Source organism: Pagrus major, chromosome 22, assembly GCF_040436345.1.
Source record: "Pagrus major chromosome 22, Pma_NU_1.0".
Lineage (NCBI taxonomy): Eukaryota > Metazoa > Chordata > Actinopteri > Spariformes > Sparidae > Pagrus > Pagrus major.
In genome coordinates, this window is record NC_133236.1 from 23,444,420 (window position 1) to 23,470,221 (window position 25,802).

A 25,802-nucleotide genomic window follows, 5' to 3' on the forward strand; every position below is an offset into this window, starting at 1 on the left:
CTTTAACGTGTGACGTCTACGTACTGTGTTGCAGGAATATCTACTGAAGTTAGCATGCTAACCAGCTAGCCCAGGCCCATCCTGCTCGAAAGCTCCTGCATGAATGAGGTGTCAACACAAATGCTCCCCTCACAGTCCCAGCCTCACTAGCTGTACAGCTAACTGAGCTAACTAGCTAACAGCAGCTACAGTTAGCAGCAGGACTTGTTTTAAAACATTAAACACAACAGGGGAAAAAAATAAAATGGCTCAATACAGCTCATTATTTACAACATCCATTCCAGCACGGAGGCAAGTAGATAACGACTGAATTTTGATTTGTGGGTGTACTTACCCTTTATGGTCCTTGTCATGAGAGGAGACCAAATCTAATTTGAAAGACCTGAGTTGTTGCTTTGATATGTTACATTAATGTGTTAATGTGTGAATAGCAGTGTAACATCATTGAAAAACTGTACACACTGTACTGTGAGTGAGAGGAATTAGTTTTTGCCAGAGGGCAAAGTTGTTGCAAATTGGCTGCAGCGGTTTTGAGCACAGACGACTGTCTCATGCATAAAAAAAAAAAAACACATCGTCTGTGTTTATTAATGCTTCACATCATCTGATTTCATGGATGAGATGTGTCCAAGGTTTCACAGCACAGTGCTGTCTACAGTTCGGAGCTGCACTGGCTGTTCTTCCACTTAAAAGCAGCTTTATAAATTATTTACATATTATATTATCAATTGTATTCAAGGATTCAGAAGCAACGACAGAACTGGGTCGTAATACAATGCAAATTTGGTTTTAAGTACTTACTTTTTTATTCCCTTGGACAAATATAACATGAGGAGGACAGAGTGCACACTGTGAAACTCAAAGCAGCGTGGAAGATGTTTCTGCAGGTTGAAAATGTGAAGTATGAGCTTGACAAAAAAAAGTCTTGAATCCAGGTTTACTTGCTAACTTTTCAAGGTGCTTTCAACTACATCTCATTAGCGGAGGAGGAAGTAGCGTACTCTACTGTATCTGCTGATGAAGACCGTGCAACATTCAACAACAATGTTTCCTGGATGTGTGTGAATATTTCTGAATTATTTGCACCTTTTCCAGAACGTGTCGCAATAAAACAGTATCGTATCCAAAAAACAAAATGAAAAAGGTCTTGCTCTGGTTGGACTTAAATACAGAACTGCAGCTGTGGTGTTGTCTGACACAGTCGAAGGACCAGATTATAAGCACTTCACATCAACAAAACCATCCTTATTAAAGCTCCTGTTGGTGAGATTGTAATCCTGATGCTTTGGGATTGTAAATTGGGTCGGTTGCCATTGGTACGAGACTCAAAAATCAACTATCTTACCAGCAGGAGAGAGAGGTGACACTAAATCTGTCAGTTTGAGCCGTCTTCATCTGCTAGAAAAGATGGAATTGCAGAAATCATATGTCCTGTTATTATAATTACTGTTATATCATTACTCTCGGATGTAGTGATTATGGCAGGCTAGCTCCAGGCTACATACAGTTTTTGAAAGGCTGTAGATCTTTTACTTTTCATCGCACCACACACACATTTCTCACTTTTATATAAAATCCCCCCTTTAACCAGAATTAATTTCACTTGGAAAGGGAAAGTGACACTTGAACACATAAGAATGGAAGTAATTTGGATAGACACATTATTCGTTCGACGCCGTTGGCACAACTTTCAAATAAATCTAACTGGGGCGGCCGTAAAATGGGTTGTTAGCGCTGTTACAATTCCTCATTAATGCCATAGGGTGTAAGCCATGCGGTAATTAGTTTGCTTGTCCTGGCTGTGCCCAATTGGTTTTAGTGGAGAAAGCCAACAATATTAAAAAGCCTTTTTTTTTTTTTTACAAGTGCGAGTCTCAGCTTTGCTTCAAGGAGCCAGAAAAACCCAACAGACGTTTTGTGGAGTGTGCTGTTCCACATTAAACAGGTCAAGAAGTGGGCACGCTCTGCAGGCTACAAATACATAAAGCACTTCCAACCTTGAGCATTTACTCTCTATCTTAAACTCAGCATAAAGAGGGATTTTCTTTCTAACTCAATAGGTGTTTAGTGCTAATTGGGTAGATGTTTCATGTTTTACTTAAACACAATTATTCTCAGGGATTTAAACACGGAATTTAGCTTTGAGCGCTAGATGAGGATGTAAGAAAACCACCCACTCCTCTCCTCGTACTGATTACCTGCGTATATCCTTGGCAAATGAACAATAGTGCTTCCTGGAAATGATTCTCTCTCTCTCTGTATGTATGTGTGTGTGTGTGTGTGTGTGTGCAACTTAAGGAGAAACGGATGACTGGTCAGATGAGTGAACTCAAATCGAAAGAGCAAGTGATCTGGGTTTCGCCCTCAGCTGTCTTTTAGGATCCTGTTCCAACAGGTCCACCTTCATTTCAGTCATTTTTAAAAGTGGATCTGCAGGGCTCAAATACCGGAAAAAACATTATTGGACAACACGGGACGCCCAAAAGAAATAACTCTCAGTATAAATACTTTCATTCACATGCATAACGAAGCAGATGTTAATAATATGAGGTCACGGACAGTACAAAACAAATGTCTGAAAGGAGTCAGAGAACAGAGGACACAGTACAGACTTTCCTTCTCCACTGTCTACTTTATTCCCAGCTGTGTAGTTTATGTACAGTCAGTCACTTCTGTGAGAAAGCCACCATGAAAAGAGAAGGAGTTAAACCAACATAGATGGTTCTAGTCAGTGGTGAACGGTAACAAGTCAACCCAGAGCCACGGAGAAAATCTGGTTATTGTTTTTTCACTGGAAGTTACACATGTTCCTGTATTGATGTACAGACACTGAGTAATGTTCCTCTCACACCATATTCCCCTTTACATTTACATGAAAGTAATTAAATGTTGATGTTAGTTGATGTGTAGGAGCACATTTCTAAGATGAGCACTCTCTACTGCTTGTATAAAGAAGCTGAGCTGAGCTGTGGAGTACCTCAGGGTTTTATCCTCGGTCCTACACTTTTCTTGCTTGATCTATTTATCTATATTCATATAATCTAATTATTGAATTTTTTTTTTGTTGTTGCCATTTACAGCTTTGTTCTTTTTTAATCTAATTGGAAAAGTAACAGTGGCAATAATTAAATAGACTTAAAGGTGCAATATGTAAGAATTGGCCATTTTCTCAAAATAAATAGAGGGCAGCATATCACCAGAGTAACCACTAACTGCTGCTATATGTAACTGCCCATAGGTGGTGAGCTCAGTTAGCCATGTAGCTAGCGGTTTTGGACTGGAAGCTCAGAGCACTAAGTTGTGTGTGTGTTGGTGTTTACATCACTAGCACAGGAGCTTTGGACCTGTACGGATAAGGGCTAGCTGGTTAGCATGCTAACTTCAGTAGAAATCTCAGCAACACAATACAATATAACATCAAAACTGTTATATCTTACATAACTTACAAATTGCTCCTTTAATTTAATCAGCTTCTTTAATTTCTTTGATGGGATTTTACACGTTAGAACGATTTTGATTTTTTTAAATTAATGGTTTAAACACAATTGTTAGCTGTTATTAGTTAATCATACATTCTTTAGATGATTGAAGACGTCACAACATTTGCTGAGATAGTTAAAGCTAATCTGAAATGCTGCACTTTGCTCATCAAATGCACAATTTATTTTCTGATTTTGTGAACTCTGGCCAAACACAAGATCCATGTCCTCCCCTACATTATTCACATTCACTCAGTGTCATATTAGTGTAATAAACACTCACGACAGAATGAAGTTGTTCTATTTCAGGACAGATTGAGAGACAATAGCTTGACTGAATGTTTATTGACACCACCAACAAAATAACAGCTCCGACTTCTTCTGCAAATATTTACCGCTCTCTGTACAGATGTGCATTCTTATATCTACAGACAAAAAGCTCTGTTGACTGTTCCAAAGTATGAATGTGATCAAACAACCGTGACGATAAAGAGACATCCTGTCATTATTATTACTTTTTAATATGTTATTAATGTTGTTATTGCTTTTTCATTAACAATCTCTGAGGAGATCTTTAATTTCCTTGTGATTTATCCGGGTTGAAGTTGTTGCTTTTGCAGCCTCTGGGTTAAGTGTCGTTCGAGTTCACCATGACACAGAAACGGCGTACTGCAGTACAAAGTCTTAACAGGCACGCACACACGCATACGCACACACACCGGAGTCACATTATACATCTGAAATCCTTTCTGAGTTTGTGAACGACTGCTTCAGTCTCGACTGTATGTTAGATGTGTCGGGTTGGTTAGGTAACATCGAACTGATCGACTCAATTAAAGGCAAATAAATACAAAAATAAATTAACTTTCAGTTCAAATAGCGTCATTTGCTAATGATATGAGCGACTATCTTTTTTAATTAAGCTTCTAAATAATGGATTGTACCCTTTTTCACCGCATTAGCTCCTGATTTGAATTTTGAAAAATGACTCTTTATTATCTGCAGTCGCTTTATTTATGGAATAGCCGTGTGTGGTGTTGGTTGATAATTCAAATATAAATGAACACTGTAAAGTTAATTATGTGCCCTGACAGAACGGTTCATGAAAGAATTACAGACTATAGTGCAACTAATTATCTTCCCTCCTTCCGTCCTCCTCATCGCTCGCTCGCTCATTTCAAATACGCTGTACAATTAGAAGAAATAAAACATAGTAGTCCCACTTGTACACAACATCATACATTAGTAGTCAACTAGAAAAAACAGTAAACACGGCCACATGTGATTAAAAAACGTCTAGAAGTTCAAAGTTACATTTCATCGTTTTACATTGTAGTAGCTATTTTACTCCTTTTACTCGGCGGACATTTCAGACTGTGTTATTTATAGAAAAAATCACAAAGTTCACATTTAGGACTCTTTGAAGAGAGTTGAGGAGCATTCGACAAACCAAACAGTTCCCATTTTTAAGTAGCTAGTTAGTCACACGCAGCATGAGATTAAATACGCAACAGTTTGGGAAACGACTCATGCAAACACACAAAAATGTTGTTCCTGTCCTCCAGAGTGACCGTGAGCGGAGCCTCGCGGGGGGGCAGTGGCTCTGAACGTAACCCACAGAGTTTTGTTACAAAACATGTACTGCTGAAGATAACCGGCAGGCGGTGGGGGGAGGAAGGTGGACTTTGAGATCAGTTTGTTGAGGCGAAATAGTCGGTCAGTCCATCCTTGAAGCCAGTGTTTGCACCCAGAAATGTACCTTGAAGGCCTCGAAACGTTTGGTCCACAAATGTGAACTGTTCAGTCACATTTCCAGAAGGAATCGGTTTGATTTTTTCTGAGCAGATTAAAAAAAAAAAAGAAAACCTGCTGACAGCCTGGAATGCAAATGTGTATTTTTCTATTTTTTCTTACACTGGAGCCAAAGAAAAGAACCTGAGACCCATTATTTTGGTCCCAGTCTGCGGCTTCCAGACAGCCAGGCTCTACAGATATCCACGTGGTGAGACAGTTGGCACTTTCAACATTAAAATTCGAGTAGTGAGGTGAAAGGGAAGGACACCCTCCTTCCCTTTCACCTGTAATGTTTGGTATAATGTTTGTCCTAGTTAGTCTGCAGGCGAGGGTGTCGTCGAAGATTCAGCCTCTGTCGTTTCCATTCCCTCCAATCAAAGACAATAAATAACCAAATAATCTAACTTAGATGCTCCTGCTTGATGACAACAGTCATTTGTCAGCTTTTTGTCACATTTACGGTGCAAAAAAAAAAGCCAATCGAGATGATATTCAGGCCACTCTGACTGTGATTGTCATTTCTGTAAACGGCGTGTCTTTTTCTCTTTACGTAAGCGTAGCCTGTGGACGTTTTTTTTTGGCTGCTGCTTGAACTATTTCTGTGGATGCTTCAGATAAGGCTTGTTTCTGGGAAGCTGTACTGGGCTCACAGCGGGTTTTTTTTTTAAAACAAGGGAATAAGTTGCCTGCTGAAAGAGATGGGGCGAGTATCAACAGAAGCTTGGCATCGAGAGCTACGAAAAAGACAAGAGGTGGAAGGGAAACTGTTGACTGACCTCAATCCCTCTTCGGTGGATGTTTTTTCTTTGTCTCTATCTACCTCTGCCGGTCTGTCTTAGATGGAAGACAAAATATTTAGACAGGAAGAGACCAAAAAGACACATCAGGAACAAACCGCCCCGTTTGTATTAATATGGCAGAAAACACCCCACAGCCTTTAGGATGCTGCAGCTTAAAACATCACAGAGTCTCCTGTCTGTCTCCCAATCTGTCTGTCCGTCTGTCCGGTGTTCAGTCTTTCTGTCTCGGCAGACTGAATTTCTATTGTAAACATTAAGATTCACATTAGTTGTAAAAAAGTTAATACATCTGTTATGTGTGTGTGTGTGTGCGATTGTGTATGTGTGTGCATGCTTGATGTATCTGAGCGTGTCTGTTTCCTGTACACATGCACGTATGAAGTGACAGTATGTTAATCTACACATCACACGCTGTTATTTTAACATTCAATGTTTTCTGATGTAACAACAGAAATAAAAAGTCCAGCCCACGACCTCCATCTTCGCTTCGTCGCCCCCCAAATGCACCGAAAAGTAGAAAAAAAGAAAGAAAAGGATGTGTGTGACATTCCTGTATCGGTAGTCGTGTTAGTAGATGCTTGATGGTTGGAAGTCCAGTGTCTAAATCTGTCAGGCACAAAGAGCTAAAACGTTCCAGAGATGGATAAACAGGCTCTATTGTGTACATGTTGAAGTGTCTCTTTGGTATCTGCACTCGAGAGCTGTTAGATACCACGACACAGGGCTCCGTATTAACATCTGTCCTGAAGAGGCCCGAAAGAAACGCGTCAGCAATCCACCAATGAGCCGTGGCCTCTTTGGTTTTCTTTCACAATGCAGATACCCAACGGCACAAGAGGGAAGCAAGCAAGTCACTGGCTCCTGATTGATCCCTCAGAGACAAAAGAAAAAATGTTGTTACTGGGGGCTGGCTGTGTCACACATGTCCTGCAGTTACCGTGTTCAACCACACGAGGCCAGTGTTTCATCAGGAACAGATCCAACGCCGTGACAAAACAACAGACGGGCAAAACCAGGCAAACAATCTGACCAAGTACTGGGGGGGGGGGTTGTAGGTTGAAAGTGTCTCGGCGTCCTCTGTATCCTGTCTGTCTGTGTCTCGGTTGTTGTTCATTAAAAGACAGTTGGAGTAGTAAAAGCAGGATGTTAAGCAGTGGTCACTGGTAAGGCAGCGCTCCTCGTGTAGCTCCTGGGTTTACTTTGACCTGGATGAAGAAAACAGGAGAGTGTTATTCAAAACAGTGACTGAATCCATTTTAACTGCTGTATAGATTTAAAGCTAAATGTTTATGTGAAGCTCTTTAAACCGTCACTGGCGAGTCGTGAAAAGACGGCATGTCGAGCCTCATAAAGAACATTCAGTCTGCTGTCGTACTGTACGCTGAAAAAACGATGTTTTATGTAACGTTGAAGCTACTTGAGAAGGTTGAGGCATAACTGAGAACAGTAAAGATTAACAGGCTTATGATAAAATGCTTAGTGGTGCATTTAGCTCAGCGGCGTCCTTGATAAAGAGATTCACTCGGGCAAATTAGCCCAACAACATAATGTTGCTTGATGAGGACATCAGAGGCGCTGCGTATTTTATAAAAGATAATAATGCTCAAGGGAGAGCTTCACGTCTGCACACTGGCTCTGATACTTTCACCTAAAGTATCAGGAAAGGCACGAATACAAGCTCACTGCTCGTTTGGTCTGGTATGACCGTTAGCTTGTGGTTGCTAACATTAGCGAATCTTTGTTGTATAATGGACATTACTGAGTTAGTTCCCAAGACTTTATGACCCTTCTCCACTTGTGCTACTTTATTATAGCTTAGAGAAGAAAACATTGCAACACCACAGTGAAGAAATACTCTGTTACAAGTAAAATAAAGGCATTTAAGTCTTCAATTAAAGGTACACTATGTAGTTTTGAAAAAAATGTAGAAACTAATAGGTAATATTTACAATATTGATAAGGTAATAATACAAACTCAGAAATATTTATTAGTTCCTTAACTGAATAAACAAGCTGTTCTGAGAGGAAAAAAAGGTCCCCAGAACACTGTTTGAAGCTAGAAAGGTGGCAGGGTCCGCCACATGTCAACAAAGTAAAACAGTATGAAACTGTGTCATCCTTTGAGGTCAGTTTGTTTATTCAGTTTATTCAGTCATGAAAACAAAGAGTTGTTTGTTTAGTTTGTTTTGTTTAATATACCTAATAATGTCAGTATCCTGGATTCCTAAAGAAATATGTTTTTCCATGGACAAAAGCCTGATACAGGGATAAAAACCTCCACGTGTTTCATGAACTGAACAAAACCAACCAGCTATGAGTGCAATCACGAGTGTAATCACGAGGCTGAAACAACAGATGCAGAAATAAAACACCAGTTGTGGGAAAAAAAAATGAATAAAGATGTTTGTGGCCAGCACCTGATTTCTTTTCTCTCTGTGTATTGTTATTATTTACATATTTTTAGGTTAGGCAGTGTTTGGGATTATGCTAAACTCTCTCTCTCTCTTACTCTCATTTGAATACACCCGGAGAAACACATGCTTCTGGAGGTCAACGATAAGTTGATCTAAAAGAGTTTCTGTTCTGGAAAAGGAGAGCATATTTCTACAAAACTCTGGAGGCAGTAATTGTTGTTATTTTATTTTTTGTTGGTGTGTATCTGTGTGGGTGGCTGCTTGAAAGAGTGTCTTGGAAAGAGGAGGGAGAGATTTCCACTGGGACGGTACAGCTGATGCTTCTTTATTGGTCCCTCTGGCCAGAGCTAATAAACACCAAAGCGACGGGACAACAGCTGGGGAACAATGATAGCATATTGATGATGTTTGTGCGTTTGTGTGTGTGTGTGCATGTTACATGTGTCTCTGTATGTGTGCGTACATTAATGAGCAAACGCAAGATGTCTATCAGCACATTCAGGTGTGTTTGTGTGCGGCGTTTTGAGTGTGTGTGCTCGTACCTGCGTCTGTGTGTGCATAGATATTTGCAGTCATGCTCCAGCTCTTGTGTGTGTGTTTGTGTGTGTGTAGCCATTATCTTGGGGGTCGGTGATTTATGATCTGTGTTATGACTTCCACAAGGGACATATAAAACTACAGAATGGCCCTTTATTGCCTTTCTTCTTTGTTTAGCCCAACGTCTCATCCATCACTCTGTGTTTCCTTTCTCCCGCTGTCCCGCTCTCTCTCCTTCTCTCTATCCAGTGCTCTCTCGCCCATCTTGATCTCAATTTCTCTTTCTCGATCTCTCGCTCGGTCCGTCTGTATCCCTCCTCTCTAATTCGCTCGGGCTCTTTTCTCTAATAAAAGCAACTATTGATCACCTGTCCGCTGCGCATCAGTGGAATCACCATTATTGCGTATTGTTGTTTTGTTACAGCGGTGTAGCTTTTGCTGTATTGCTTCTCGCCATCCGCCGGACGAGGCGAGACGGCGAGATTGATGCAGGGCTGTCTGAGCCGGGACTCAGACTCATTTTGCGTTATCCTTTTGGCTCTCCCACCTAAGAATAGCTGAAAGTCTCCATGAAACTGGAATCTATGGTTTCAGCCTCAGGAAATCACCATATAAACTAGAATCCATCCCACAGATAAAACAAAACAAAACAAAACAAACAAAACCTATTTTATTCCTCAACAACAATTCTCAGGAGGATGATCTTCTCAGTCGATGTGGGTAAAATACCTAATTATGAAACACAGCTTCAGCGAAAACGCCATCAAGGATACAGCGAACAGTGATAAGTGATGAGACCTTGTGCTGATAAATGATAAGCCCTGATGCTGATACAGCGAGAATGTGCTTATATCATCCACACTGCAAAACTCTTGATATCAAAGGCAGATGAATGCTATCCAGAACTGTATCCTTGAACTGTATCCTTGACTCTACCATTGGCACTCATCTTGTCATGTTTGTATGTGTGTGTGTGTGTGACAACAACCATCTCACTTCACTTGTCACTGGCTTGCTAGCTTGCAATCATGGACAACTGAAGACAGGTGTTCAATTTTAGCTTTGATAAGTCAGAGACATTATTGTGTTGGTGTCGGTGGAGGAGAGGATGTATACCCATTATATTAACTCTTGGACATGGTCAGAGAAATTTAAAGTTAACTGGCTAATCAGAGTTAGCTTCTCCAACAGGCTAACATCAGTGTTAGCTTCTTGAACAGGCTAAAATTGGTTTGATTTAGACCATCCTAACTTTGCATTCCTAACTTAGGGCATTCTTCAGTTAGGATGGTTCTATAATAGTTAATTCCTATTTTAAGAAAATATATGATTTTTTACTGCATTTATGATCCTGCAATACCAAAACTCCTAAATGTTCTCCAGAACTGAGTTAAGATAGGATTTCAGACATGAGGCCCCTGGAGTGTATTTCCTTGTGGCTAGGCTGATTCAAAGCAGTGAGAAATGAAAAGTGGATATCTGCTCACCGTTTACCAAATGTATGTTATTTAACGCTCTTATTTAAAATAAATGTTGTGGGTGTGTATTTTAAAACGTGTTTGTGGGCAGACATGAAGATACAGTGAGTATAAATATACTTACATGTACATGGGCTGTAGTTGAAGGTGGGAGGTCTTCTGAGGCCCCTGGTAACCATACGAGTCGAACCCTCCTATAAAGTCAACTGCACAAAAACAACATCAATTAGAGAGACGTGTGCGCCTTTGTGGTTATCAGCTGGGAACCTCCCACCACAGATGATTCATTGCATTAGGCCTCCCACACCTACAGAGGTCTCAACAGGACATTTTGTACCAGAAGCACCACCTCTATTGCTGCTGCTGCACAGCTAATCAGGGGAGGGAAATGCTTAGAGTGAAAACTTTGCCTCAACCTATATAAAAACCCTGTGATGCAATTCTATTCCTATTAGAGGGGGAAGACGAAGACTTACGCAGCGATATATATTTATGCCTTGAGAATACTCTCGGCTCCTAAATTATCGAGGATGGCTCCACAGATTCCCGGGCTGTGGAGCTGCCAGCAGGTGGTTGCTTCCCTCAGTCTAAGGCAGAGCGCCTGGACTTTTGAAGAGAGGAGGCCAGGATATTTTTTTTTTTACTTTGATGTTGGAGAGCTCATAAAAGGGCGCTTCCTCACCTTGATCAGCAGCATACTTTCTTATTTATTCAGTATGATTTCATAACATCAAGTACAATGTGGAAGTTGGCTGTCGCCGCGAGATAAAAGTAGCTGTAAGTTTACCTAAAGCCTGCAATAAGCAGGGATACGAGTCCAAGCCAGCATCAAACGCAGTCGGGTAATTTGATTCCCAACAAATGCACTGATTTCACTGACTTGTTTGTGGATGCCTATCAAAAAAAAAATCTAGTTGACTAAACAGTGAATGAATATGCATGGAGCTGTTATGTATTCATATCTTTACATCTCATGATGTGTTGAGTGGATGTAATGCTGTAGCTCCTTTTAAAGGCGCAATATGTAAGAACTGCATCTCAAATTCACACTTAAAACAAAAAAGGGGCAGCAAAGCAGCAGAGTGATCGCTGACTGCTGCTAACTGTAGCTGCCGTTAGCTCAGTTAGCTGTGCAGCTAACGGTTCGGACTAGGAGCTCATGTGCATAATAAGCTTCTCAGTAATGATTACTGTATGCATAATATGCTTGTATGTGATATTTAGCATGAGTTACTGTTCATTTACAGTAAATCAATAATGAAAATAAGATGAAAACAACAACAAAAGTTGAGCTTTTGACCCTCTGTCACTCCACTCCACCCGACCTTTTAGCCCCACCTTTTGGTGGCCACCCAAATATTTACAGTGGCCTCCTCTAACCCCCCATATGAAGAATTTCTGGGGGCGCCCCTGGCACCGGTCTGACCAATGGAAATGTCACTCTTTACAGATTTTGTTGCGTACATGCAGGCAAAATAGTCACACCCCAGAGTGTTATATTGAGTTTGTTTCATTCTTATAGAAAAACAAAATAATGTAAATGTAGTTTTACTGGGGTTTGCATATCTTTGCTTTCAGCATGTTACTCGCCTTATAACCGCAAATTTGTCATTTCTACATTTCCGTTCATGTACAGATTGAACAAGCAAGATACAACAAGAATTAGTGACATTTAGAGGAGCTAGCAGGCGGCTCTTTCCTGTGTTTCCTGTCTTGATGATAAGCTAAGCTAATCAGCTGTGAGTGTAACTGAACAGAACTGCGAGTGGTATCTACTTATCTGACTCTAGGTGTGAAAGATAATACGTATATTTCCCCCCAAATAATGCACTGCTCTGTTTTACAAAACGCATAACTATGACTTTAATTGATTTCCATTCATCAGGTTCAATTCAGCATTAAAATGATTTGTTACGTTTAATCACAGTGTGGGAGTCTGAAGAGCTATTCAACTCTGCGGGTCAAGGTTTCCACCCTCACATGCCTTTTCTTGATCTTTTAATTCATCTGAGGTGATGTAAAAATTCATCAGCACATCTCAGCTGTGAGTTCTCACACGTCCCCTTTAATCCTCTTAACACATTCATGTGAAATTTGTGATTTCGCCACACAACGGGACAACAGATGATCTTCTTTGTCTATCAGCAGTCTGCCTGAACCGCTGCAACGCTGTGATATTTTAAGATCATTCTGCTCATTATGGTTGTTTCCCGCTCAGACAATGCAGAGCCACTGCCTGCGCTTGATGTACTCCTCCTTTGTGCAGAGCCTTTTGTGAGGAGGAATGGCCTGGTGTGAACGGTGAGGGCTTCCTGCTGATTCATGCCGCAGTCAAATAGTCTCAGCACAGTTTCTGCCACGCTCGACCCTTCGAACACGAGAGGAAATGGAGCCTCTAACCTTGTCGCTGTGCTGTTTATCAAACTGGAGCAGCGCGATTAAAAAAAATTCTGATCCGTCATTTGTAAGGCCAAGGATTTGTCCAATGAGTGAATATCTCCAGAAGCCACAAAATGTAGTATGAGGAAAGCAGCAAACAGATTTCCTGTTTTTTAAGGTCGGCTTATTTAAAATTATTGTGGCATTTAATTATTTTTCCAGTTGTGAATGTTCATTATTAAAATAAAGAAGGATGGCCGTGTGTCTGTATGCGTGTTGTTCATGTGTGTGATAAGAATCTGACACATTTGAGTCGCTGTGAGGCAGATAAGACGGACCGTAATGATTAATCTCCCACACACAGACTCAACCACACACACAGACATCCTATATACACACACACGCACAGCATAATTATCAGAGTAATTAGCTTCCTCAGCAACTCAAAATCTTCATAGGTCCTCAATGAGTATTAGCTTCTTCACCCACGGCACATTTCTCCAACAAAGCTCCCTGATTATTGTTTAGTCTCCCAGACTGCATTATCGCGCGGCGCGTTCAGGAGCCGAGGCTCGGAAACACGAAGATTACAGTGAATCTCAAAAATTATTACGGGTGGGAAATTATCTGCCTGTCGCATGAAAATGATGCATGTGACACGGCGCCACCGTTGCCTACGCATTCATTAAGCCTTAATAGTGGCCTGAAACCTCAATTTGAATCCCGATTCCCTCTGATAGGATTCGTCCCTTGAGAAAACGTGTGGCAATCACTTACAATTAAGCACTCTTTGTTTTCAGGTTTGTATGTTTTCCCTGTGTTTGTGCCCTCGTTTCCTCCCACAGTCTAAAGAGATTAAATTTAGGTGAACTGCAAATTACCTTCAGGTGTGAGTGTGAGTGTGAGTGTGTTTGTCTGCATGTGTTAGCCCTGTGACAGGCTGGTTACATGTCAGGTGTGTAACATGCCTCTCATGCTGGGTTTCAGCTCCCAAACAGCTTGTGGAGGAATAGATGGTGAGCTGGTGATGCATGGCAGTGAAACGTGTCCGAATCTGTAAAAGCCCCTGTAAGCTACGCTTCTAATTATAAGTATCTCTTTAAAACATTAAATATTCATGACTAAATAAGACACAATTAAAACCAAAGTGTTTGTACTTATTTATGAAGAGTTTAATATTCTAAAGCTCAGCTTATCTGCTTATTCAGGGCTGTGAGGGTCTGGTTTGATCAGATTTTACAGTGCTGACAACGCAAGCCAACCACGATCACACAACTGTCATTAATGCCCCTTTCACACTGGACTGAAAACCCACCAACACCAGCGAACATCTGGCTTTTGTCTGCTAGGTGAATGCTAATGCCAATTTTTGACCCCTTTTCCCTCCTTAGCTACTGCTTGTTAGACAGAGCATGAGCAAGCAGGAAGCAGGGGCGGGAGGATTTTGGATGGAGGCCGGAGCGTTGCCTCATCTCCCGCTCCAAAGGCATCAAAAGTATACCCGACCCAGAATGCATCTAGGTGTAACTTGAAATAAATCAATTCTTGCTCTGAAATTTTGGCTGCTCAGTTATTTGATACCTAATTTGCTAAAATTAAAATACAAAGCAGATTTCTTCTTCTTTTTTTGGGAGAAAGTGAGTAATTTGAGCGGAGCGGGGTGAAATCTAATCGGAGCGCAGAGCGATAATGAACAGAACGGCCTGCAGCGCCCGTCTGTTGTGAGATCATCTTTTCCTGAACTCACTTCAAACCAGCGAGACAAAATACCAAAATTCTGCACGTGGAATAACCAAAACTTATGGTGCAGAGCTCCATCACACATAGAAAAAAACATGTTTTCATGGCCTTTAGACACAAAATTGATTGATGACGGCTCCAATATTAAGCCTGTAAATAAGATTTCAGTTGCTACAGTGAAGATAAGAATGATTTAATATGTAAATGCTCTCTCTCATCTAAAGTCGGTGCTTAGTTCCAACAAACTCTCTCCCAGGGTGCAAAAACGAGCAGGAATGTGCAGCGTCGAGAGCCGAGGGCCAAAATACAACAGTTAAGCAAAGGCCAAATAATAACTGTTAGACATTAATTATTCAGACATGGAACAAGTGGCATTTTAGGCTTCCTGTCATCACAAAGCTTATTAAAACGCAGTGTTGAAAAATTCTCATTTCAAAAAATAACCCCTGAAACTCAATTACAAGCCATAAAAGTGGGATAACAACTGTGTTACATCACTCTTAACTACAATCTGCTGATCTAATATTTATCTGTGACCTCACTGAGCACGGGGGGAGTCACATGAAGAGGCGTTCGAAACAGAAGCTGGCCTTGCGTGCTTGGCCCACAGTTTTAACAGCAGATGGAAATCATTTACCCCCGTCAATCTCAATCCCCGATCCTCCTCGGGCAGGAAGGGAAAGCAGGAAAACGTGCCTCCTCTCAGCGCTTCAGAACTATTTCCACTGATCCAGCCTGCATTTATTGCCTATCAATATTTATGTGTAAGCAAACAGCATCCTCAATTCAGTGTTGAATAAGACATGCTTGGGTATTGATCCACCGGCAGAAACGTCCGCATCTGGTTTAATGGAATAACTAAACTGATGGCCTCAGGTAAATGGGCTCATTGGAGTTAATGCGCACGGACACGCGCTGCATTCAAAACACAACAGAATTAACATGTTGATCCGCCTCATCCTGCTCTTCTGTTACTTGTATCTCACTTCAAATGAAATTAATTTCGAACGCTCAATAAATGATCGTCAGCTGAAGAACATACGCACTTTCCAAATTCCACGGTTACATCGATGAATTGATAAAAGGCCGTAGAAACAGATGATGTACGGTTGTTCTTTCCCTCCCAGGACTGTTGCCTGGTGATGGTGCTTGAAAGTGGTCAGTAAGTGGGAGAGACGCGTGAAAGACAGGCAGCTTTGATCTCGCCGCCATCTACCGAGCTCTCCTCGTCCTTCACACCCCCTCGTCTCTTTCTCCAAGTGTTACTGTAAATGAATGAGGCGCCGGTTGCAAAACTCCGGAGGCTACAAGTTTCACTTTGAGTTCTGTGTAAGGGTCAGTAAAAAAAAAGCCTCTCAGTCCAAGATGGCTCCATTCAAACCCTGCCGCTTCGTTACGACGAGAGTGAGCGAGAGGAACGTAGGGAAGAAGAGAAAACAAGGCAAGTTTGACTCAGAACCACCCACCAAACTATCTTCATTTTTTGCTGAATATTCAGATGCCACAATGAAGTAGACCTTTGACCTTTTGGATATAAAATGCCATTACTTAATCATTTTATCCTATTAGACATCATACAAATTTGAGTAATGGCCAAAATTGTGTTAATGAGGTCAGAGTTACCTTGACCTTCATCCATTGACCGACAAAATTAAACAGTTCATCCTCGAGTCCAAGTGGACTTCATGTGCCAAATTTGAAGAAATCCCCTCAAGGCCCTCCTGAGATATCCTGTTCACAAGAATGGCTGCTGCCAACACTGAGCCATAAAATCTCAATTGCTAATCAGTAAACAGTGATTTTTCCAATGAGAGCTTAGCAGCCATAACTAAGTACAGCAAGTTTGTCAAGCTTTGGATTTCTACACATGTTGCAGCAGTGTGCACGGGGCTGTCTTACACTTAGACTGGATATTTAAATAAAAAACATTATATGAAATGAATAAAACAATTGTTGCAATTGTTAGCATGTTCTGTTAAGTAGTTGGTTTGTGGGGTTACGGGTTATATTACTGTAAAACAGCCCTCTTCTCAACAAGCACATCCACTGTGTTGTTCTTCTCCACTGGATAGAAGCTGTCTCTAACAATAACCCTAATCTTACCCTTTCTCTGCCTTTCTAAGTTTGTGTTTCAGTTTCTTGAAGACGTTTCACCTCAGAGCTCACACGTGTTCTTAACGACTCTATAAGGACACTCCCACACAGAGTTTAAAAGCCTGCAACTCCCCTCCAGTTAGTTAGAGCTGAAGAAGCCTCTTGGATGAGAGGTGAAACATCTTCAAGAAACTGAAACAAGTCCAGTTGCCTACGATACAGCACCTAGAATTACCCTGACCTGGATGACTGAGAAGTGAAGATATCAAGTGCATATTTAAGATGGTGTTCGACCAACTCTTTGTGCTAACATTAGCTTGATTAGCCAACCAGCAACAGCTGATTACAAGTGCTAGCAACATTTGTTCTGCAGCGACTAGCAGTGAGACAGACGCCTGCTTTTGTTTACTCTTCTGAAATCAAAGACCCATTGTTTAAAAATTCAATACAAATATTAATTTTTATTTTTTACTGCATATTAGCTGGAGTGGAAAGCTTGACAGGCAAAACAACAAGTGGCACTTTAGCGAACAGTGGATTGATTGAGAAAATGTGACTTTTACCAAAGGATGAATACAGACATCTACTTTTAAAGGCTTTTTTTGATCTGCTGTTAAAATGTGTGTGTGCATGCATGTGTTTGACTTTGTACTTACAGCTATCCTCTTCTTCTGAAATGAGCTTGACCACATAGCAGGCGTAGATAAAACCCATCAACTAGAGAGGAAGAGAGCAACAGAAACAGAAGGATTACTCTTAGATACATAGATAGATAGATAGATAGATAGATAGATAGATAGATAGATAGAGAAAGCATGGGCATTGAACAGATAGTTGGAACAGACAGAGGAAACAGGTGTTGGTGTAAGTGGAGCAGAACAGCACTGTGGTATTTTGCTCCAAAATAGAGCACTTGAATCAATGGACACACACACTCACACTCACACACAAACACACACACACACACACACACTGAATGTCAGGCATCTTCAATGACATCCACAAGGTCAGCCTAAAGGTAAACGATTTCAGAGGTGTGCGGACACTGTTTTAAAACACATCTTCAAACCCTTTTCGACTATATAAAAAATAAATTGTCGCACCATTGTCTCCATTATGGCGCTGAGGGTTAACATTATAAGATTGTGATCGGTGAAATTGAATTTTCAGCTCCCTCCACTGCTTTACTTTTACAACGTCAGGGTAGATAGTTCCATATTTGTTGCTATCGTCGAAATGAACAGCTCACACCGGCTCGGTTGTGTCGCTGTGACCTCGAGGCGAGCCTCGCATTGTTCCCCCTCGTGGTCTCACCTCTGTTTGGAGCCATTCACAAACCTAAAAAAAAAAAAAATAGCGGCTGCATGTTGAACTATCAAAAAAGGGGACGCCATGCTGTGTTTTTGTGTGCTGTCATTGTCACACAAAAAGCATTACGCTCGCTCTGTGTGTGTGTGTGCAGTGATATAGCAGTCCACACAAGCTGAACACCTTTGCTCCCTGATCCGCTCTCCCATTGGATATCTGTTTCCAAGGCGACCTGCAGGCGGTGGCTGATAGGAGCGAAGATGCAGAAAGGTGTGTTCAATGGAAGGTCGGCTTTTTTAGTGGCCTTATTACCCAGCAATGATGGAGGAGGAAAAGAGAGATAGAGGGGAATGATGTGGGCAGACAGTGATGGAGGCATATGTGTTTATACGAGGCATTAGACTATAATATTATCCTGAATAAAGAGCCCTTATTGTCCAAATAAGGCTTTAAGTAGAGGAAAAATGACATTGACCCGGTTGGTATTCTATTGACTACATGGACACAAGCCAGCACACACACACAGCCGTACACAAGGGCGTAAACACACAGCAACCACATTTGAGATTCAGTGTATATCTCAAGGTCTTGACCTCATTTAGTCTAAATAATGTTCAGCTCCCGAAGCGCCTCTCTCCTCACTCCTTTCCTCGTACTTTCTTCCTCTCTCACCCTTTCCTTCCTTTCTCTCTTCCTCCACAATCACCGTTTCCTTCCTTTCCTTTATTTCTCCTCTCTCCTCCTACTTCTTTCTTTCCCCCTCTGTCTCTGACAAGTAGATGAGGCATAGAAATATAGTGTTTTGCTCAGTGGGGGATGAATCCACTTAAAGCTCAGCCAAATACTGGAAGTAGACAACGCTGCCAGTATCAGCAAGGGGATCACTGGTGATGAGAAAATCAATTTGGATAACACAGGAGGCTTTATGTATCAGCGATGCCTTGAAAAATTACCACCGCTCAAAGTTGATGATAAACTTTACTGGCTACTGAATCTTTGATGTCACTACCGTTGACAGGAGTTCACAGAATACCTTTATTTTGAAAGATTAATATGACCTCTGCCACCTACCGTCCGCCAGCTAAAATGTTTTATTACTGGCAGAATTTTAATGTTAAAAAGTCAAACTGTTGTTTAAAAGGCTTTGAAGAGTTTGGGGCGAGTTTTCTGTCACTTGCAATAATATCCGAACCGAAGCCTGTTCTGTCTTCTGCGGGCCCATTGCCTCGGAAAATGACTTTTGGGTGCAGTTTTGTTAGTGCCACTGAACAGGGTGCAGAGCCGTGCCGCCTAGCAATGGAGAGCATTTCATCTGCCGTGACAGAGCGTGTTTCTCTGCACATCAATATCCTGTTAATATTCTGGATGCTCAAGTATTTGGTTTTGGTGTTGCTGCATGTAAACATAATATCCTGTTTACAATGAGTCTGATTATATCTTGTCAAGATGTGAAGAAACCCAAATAAGATAGCAGGGCTGCACTGATGCGAGCCACGGGGTTGTGACGTGAATGTGCCTTATCTTGTTTGTTGCTGGAGCTCTGGGTTTGAGTGGCTATATTTGGACTAGCCTGTTAAATGTTAACTAAAGTATCAAGTATTTTGATTTTTGCAGGGCTAAAAAGTTCTCCATGAAATATACAGGTAAATGTCATGAACAGATGTTGATAGACTAAGATTAACATAAAAAAAACAACAACCATCCACATGTCTTGGCATTGACTTTCTCCTTGAAAGTAATTTTTTTCTTTCTTTCTTTTTTTGGTCCACCGTAGGTTTTGTCAGAGTGACTCATACTCTGAAGCTCACAGCATTCAGATTATTATATTCCCACGAAGTGAAATGAGAAAGCAAATAAGGAAAAAAGCTGTTAGAATTAATTTTTAACTTAATTATTATTATTATGTACATATTAAACTGAACATATTATTGATAACAATTAATTTGTTTTCACCCATGTCCATTTGTTTATTGGTTAGTTGGGAGGCTGGTTAGTTGGTTGTTTAGTTGATTGGTTTATCATTTGGTTGGTTGGTTTGTCAGCAGGAATACACAAAACTTTGATGAAGGATGGGTCCTGGCCCAGAACAGACCCCATTAACCTTTGGTACCGATCCAGGAAAGAGTGAGTGAGTACAAAAGGGACTGTTGGCGGAGGGATGCACTGTATTGAGTGAAAGCTCCAACTGCATTCACTTCTGTTTTATCAGCTGACAAGGAGTGGGGACAGTTTTGGAAAGTGGGGACATTAAAGGGCTGTTTGTGGGTAACGACTTGGTCTTAGGTTAAGGTTAGAATTAGGTTTAGGTTAAGGTTAGGGTAAGAGTTGGGGTTAGGCACTTTGTTGTGTTGGTTAAGGTCATGGGCAGGGGAATGCAATGTATCATTGAGGATCCTCATAATGACAAACACTTGTGTATGTGAGATAAAAATGACATAAAATGTATATGTGTAAGATAAAAGGAGAGAAAAAGAGCATCTCCATTGTCCCTCTTTGTTGCTTTCAACATTTCCTCCCTGGTTTGCAGCTTCTGTCTGCATTTAGATCGACTGAATTAAAGCCAGCCAGGTTTCTCAGACAGACACTGATCCATTTTGTCTGTGGATCAGGGTTACCTAGTTACCGCAGCAAACTGAGGGATGACGAGTGAAAATGGAAATGGAAATTGCACCACTTCAGCATGGACAGGATCCCTGCTGCCCTGATCAGCCTGACAACCAATAACTTGTACAACTTCACCAATGCACCCCGCTGAGGCATGGAGCTCATTCAGAGCAAAATCCATATAAAAAGGTTTTTATGTGCTTGGTGAAGGACTTTCCCAGGAGGCAGGAGGACCGTCTTCATCCCATTTCTTAAACATACTGTGCAGCAGGTGCTCGTTGCCATGGTAAACAATATAGTAAGCTATGCATGAGCAAGTCAGCAAAATGTAATTGCATAATTTCAAGGCAGGGAAAAGTAATGGTGTGGGTAAAAGACTGTCAAATGTTCTTGACATTTTCCCTTTCAGAGCTTGAACTGAATGTTCTGAACAAATGTTTGCAAAAATAATGACTGCAAAGTCGGCTTCCTACACCTTCTAGTTTCACAGTGTCCTCATAAGTGATTTACCCTTTTGGTTTTTTAGCATGCTAGCATTTGCTAATATGTCAACAGCTTTTTCAGGTATTTCATCATAAACTAAAATATTGGAGACAATTGGGGGGGCACCGATGCCTGTACCACATTTATTTAAAGGTAATCCATCAAACAGCTTTTGAGACATTTCACTTAAACCAAATATGAACCTCATGGTGGGGCTGTAAGAAAAATAGGGGATCACTAATGTCATTAGGATACATCATCTGAGGACCATGAATGTCTGTACTGGATTTCATAGCATCTGTCCGATAGATGTTGATTTATTTCAGTCAGGACGAAAGTGGTGGAACGAACTACCAACCACAAAGAGATACTGCCAGATGGTTAGATCCTATTAAGATGGCTGTGTGTACTTTTACCTTTGATAGAAAATCAATCAATGTAACAACTACAGTGGAATTTGTTTTGTCTTTTGTTTTGTATTGATCAAACTACTTAAGTAGCGAAACACAACCTGTTGCAGTTGCCCTGATGGACTGTAGTGCTGCTACACTCTCATTCATGGGCTGTCATTATGTTCCTCTTGGGAGCGACTGAGTCTTGTGCGACATCTAGTGGTGAGATTCTGTATAACCGGTCCAGTCCAACTTATGCCTTATACCTAACCGGTTTGAAAAATTTTAAATTGTCCCAACCCCATTATCTACACTACATGATTATCAATTAATCATGAAAACAATCAGTAGATTAATCAGCCCTACAAGGTTTATTAGTGAATGCTTTACCATCAGTGCCCAAAATGATAATGAATCCCATAAAAGTGTCGGGCTACATTTGCCATGTGGCGAGGAAATGCCATTAAAGTACAAAAGATAACTGAATCTTTCCCTCCTGCACCAATCAAGTCCCAAAGGCCCTCTTAGCAAAGATTCTGATAAAACCTGAAAGTTTTCAAAGGAGCTTGGGCAGAAATTAGCTGAATGTCAAACAGCTGTTTGATAAGGAAGGGAAAACCTCCAGTATGTGTTCTGCATAGCCAGAGACCAGAAATTCAGGGGGAAACGTCAAGGGATGAGACCTTTCACCAATGCAAGGACCGATGCCATTGGGAAGGCAGTTATAGGTCAGTCACCCTGTGACGTAGTTCGACCTCCAACAAGGAGGAAGGTGAGGTTGCATTTTGCCAAAACAATAGCAGCGGAAATTTGCTGACGCCACGGCATCATCTCCCTCAAGGTTGTGAAAAAACTGAATCAGCTAACAGGTTGATGTATGACCAACATTTCAGAAGATCATGATGTTATTTAGACCCATAATTAATTATTTCCCATTTCCTGCGTCTTTACACCCACAACCTTCAGACTGTTTATGAGGAATCTTAATTGTAGAGCTGGTGTCTGCCTGTGTGATAATCTCGTTTGTGTTGGATGTATTACTCTGCCATGAAAATGTATTAACCTCAATTAAAGCTGCATCATTCTACTGCAGATAAATTGTGTTGTGATCAAGGTGTCACATTCATTGGATTAAATCTGTTTATGTACTGAAGAGGCCTTGGTTAAGCTCACACTCATATTTTGCTCCATTTTTTTCCCCCATGCCCTTGGTAAATTATGTGTGATGGAAATATTTTGTCAGCCAGTCAACACTGCTTTGAAAAATCACTGTAACACTGCAATCAATAATTACGTCCAATTACTTAAATCTACATTTGTTTGTGCCATTTGTTGCTTGTGTAAAACTGCACAAAACTTAGAGCAACAAATGAATCACAAATTAAAATCCACTACCAACCTCGCTCACCCCTCGAATCATGCAACAATTTTGCAGCTGCTATTTATCATCCCCTTTGCAAGCTTTTTCTTAGATTAATGCAGAAAGTTCTTACCTATTTTAATTTGAAAAACAAAAATATAAAACCAATGACAGACAAAAAAAAAAAGGGAGGTTTTACTTATTCAACAAATATGGGATTAGCGCTGTAGAGCACAGCGGTTGTCTTGGTTGACTGACATTCAATTCTCAGCGTTGTTCTTTCTCTTTTCTTTCTCCGCCCTGATCTTTGAATAACAACGACTGTGAAAACAAATCGGGTCCCCGTGCTGCTTTTCATGAATATGATTTGACCCGAACACGACATCATTGTCTCTGGTCAAAGAGCACGATGTCACATTCAATCCTGTCAATAACAATGAAAATAAAAACAACACTTCAGATGCTAATGACTCCATTTCGTACCACAGTGACGGATAATGAGTTCTCTTTTCCTACAGTATACACTAATTACTATTACAATAATACATTACCCTATGAATTCTCTTGACATTGATTAGATAACAGAATTAACAAAACACTGTCCCTTTGTTGTGGTCACAGAAAACACTGCCATCCTACTCATTATTAGTAACAGACCTGGGACTGTCTATGAAAAGCTTCCCTTTAATTACTTGTGTCTTTTTCAGTGGTTCACTTTATTTTTTAAGTAATTAAGTAATTTGTACGGAACATCTTGTACATCATCATGTGAAAAAACATTCTTGATTGTGTTTCTTGGCTCGATGGTCTGTACGTCTGTCCACCTGTTTTCTTCAGACTGAAATACCTGAACGACGTATGGATGGATTACTCTTGAGAGCTTTACTCATTTTTGTTTTCTCATATTAATTTTCAAATGTATTAACAGTCTAGTCCAGAACATGGTGAATGGCAATTGTAAAATACCACATTGTAAATCTGAATTTAGACAATCATCTTTCTTCATAAGGGACTGTTAACTCTGGAACACATTAGAAAGTTTAAGTGCAGGTTATAAAGTATGTATGTAGGTTATTTGTGTATTGATGTTTTGTGGTATGTGTATCTTATTGTATTTTGTGTGTCTTGTGGTTTTAAGACACTGACCACTGAAAGCTGTACATTTTAATTATGCTGTACATGTAAAAGCCCAAATAGGGGCAGGAGTTGAAAATTAGCATTCAATCTATAAACTCCCTGTGCAGCACATGTTTCATGATAAGTATAATAAAGTTATATTCATGGTCCTAAAATTATGAATCCTAATACATTTTGTGATTTCCTGACTTTTCCCATATTAACAGCATGAGGTTAAAATTTGTAATCTTGAGTGGAATATCTCACCTTGCATCGATTAGATGCATTGCCATGAAACTGAGCACACACATGTATGATCCCCCTCAGGAATAAATATAATCACTTTAGTGATCATGTTAGCATTGTCAGTGTGCACATGTTAGCATACTGAGATTCGTATTTAGCTGAAGGCACCTCTGTCCCTACGTACAACCTCATGGAGCTGAGCTATGGCTGCAGACTCTTGTTATTGCCTCCTCGGTGACCTAATAACAGGGTTCTGTGTTGCTAGTTCTACTTGTATCATGCATACTGAATACTGGTCCGTCTCAGACTGTCTTGATAGCTAAAAAGCCACTTTAAAAGAACTGCCTCATTTTGGATTTCACACCACGCATAAATCAAAGATAGGAGCCAATTTGGAGCAAAACATGTTTAACTAGAGTTGTTGATATTGTTCATTATTTGGTCTAAAATTGTCGTAATTTGTGCACATTCTCTTCATTGTGAAGGTTACACCACTGTTTGCAGCGGAGGGCTGAGTGTATGCAGGTTGACTTTTCCAAAATAACAACAACAGTGGGTGATTTCACTGATTAGTTCCTCTGCTCTGGTTGAAGTTATGTTAATCACTGAAATGACTTGCAGAGGTGCACTCTCGACCACTGAGCCAGCACGGAGCCTCATCTCAGATTGTTTTTTTGTTGTAAAATATCATTTAATTATCACTCTGCCTGCGTTATTAGAAGGCAGAATAAAGCTGGAAAAAAAAGCTGTAATCACAGTCGTACTCGCACATTCCCCCACTGTGCTGCAGTGTGACAGTGATGGCATTAGCTGATGTCTTACTGAGGACTCTCTGGAGAAGCCAGAGTCCTATGCTTAGTTTCAACCCCCGATCTTCATACTGTCCACCAAATTGTAAAGAAACCACTTTGTGTTTTGCAGTTTGAGAAAATAAGCCAGTTAAAGGTGCACTATGAAGAGAAAAGATCTTTATTGGCTTATTTTTTATGGCTAAACAAACTTAATAAACTCTCTTCATTTTCATGACTGAATAAACAAACTGACCTTAAAGGACCCTGCCATCTTCCTGGCTTATTTTCCTCTGAGAACAGCTTGTTTATTCAGTTATGGAAAACATACATATTTATTACTCATTAATATAGGTTATATTAAAATTATGTGTTTGAATTTCTCCTGAAATAGTGTTAGTGTTAGTGTTACTTGTCAACAGTAAAAATATGTGAACCATATGGCAACGCATGAAGGAGCTGGGTGTAAAATATGTTTTCTTATGAGAAACTGTTTTATCTTATGTGGAAATAAAGAATAACTTGATTGGTGTGCGATGAATCTGTAACCGTCAGTGAGCCAGTTAGACAGGCAAACCAGTCAGTCACAAACCCAACTGACCAACCACCCACAAACAAAAACATGCTCTGCTGGAGACCTTGACAGCTGAAATGCATCAGCGGCTATTCTACCTTCCACACACTGACCTGACATAACTTTTTTTGAGATTTTTTTATCCTGTCCAACAAAGAGTACCTTAATTTCCAGAAAACATCAGTTACCCAGCCAGCTGACTAACCAGTTCACATG

General features: G+C 40.6%; 1 protein-coding gene across 1 annotated transcript in view; it reads right to left on the minus strand.

Moving 5' to 3' along the window:
- Positions 1-3,837: 3,837 nt before the first annotated feature.
- Positions 3,838-25,802, minus strand: part of nkain2 (sodium/potassium transporting ATPase interacting 2) — an 84,701-nt gene continuing 62,736 nt past the window's right edge. Inside the window, exons 5-7 of the mRNA XM_073493020.1 lie at positions 17,372-17,432; positions 10,627-10,708; positions 3,838-7,278 (exon numbers count right to left, since the gene is read on the minus strand). Coding sequence (XP_073349121.1) covers positions 7,269-7,278; positions 10,627-10,708; positions 17,372-17,432 — 153 coding nt within the window. The 3' untranslated portion in view covers positions 3,838-7,268. The remainder of the gene's footprint in view (positions 7,279-10,626; positions 10,709-17,371; positions 17,433-25,802) is intronic.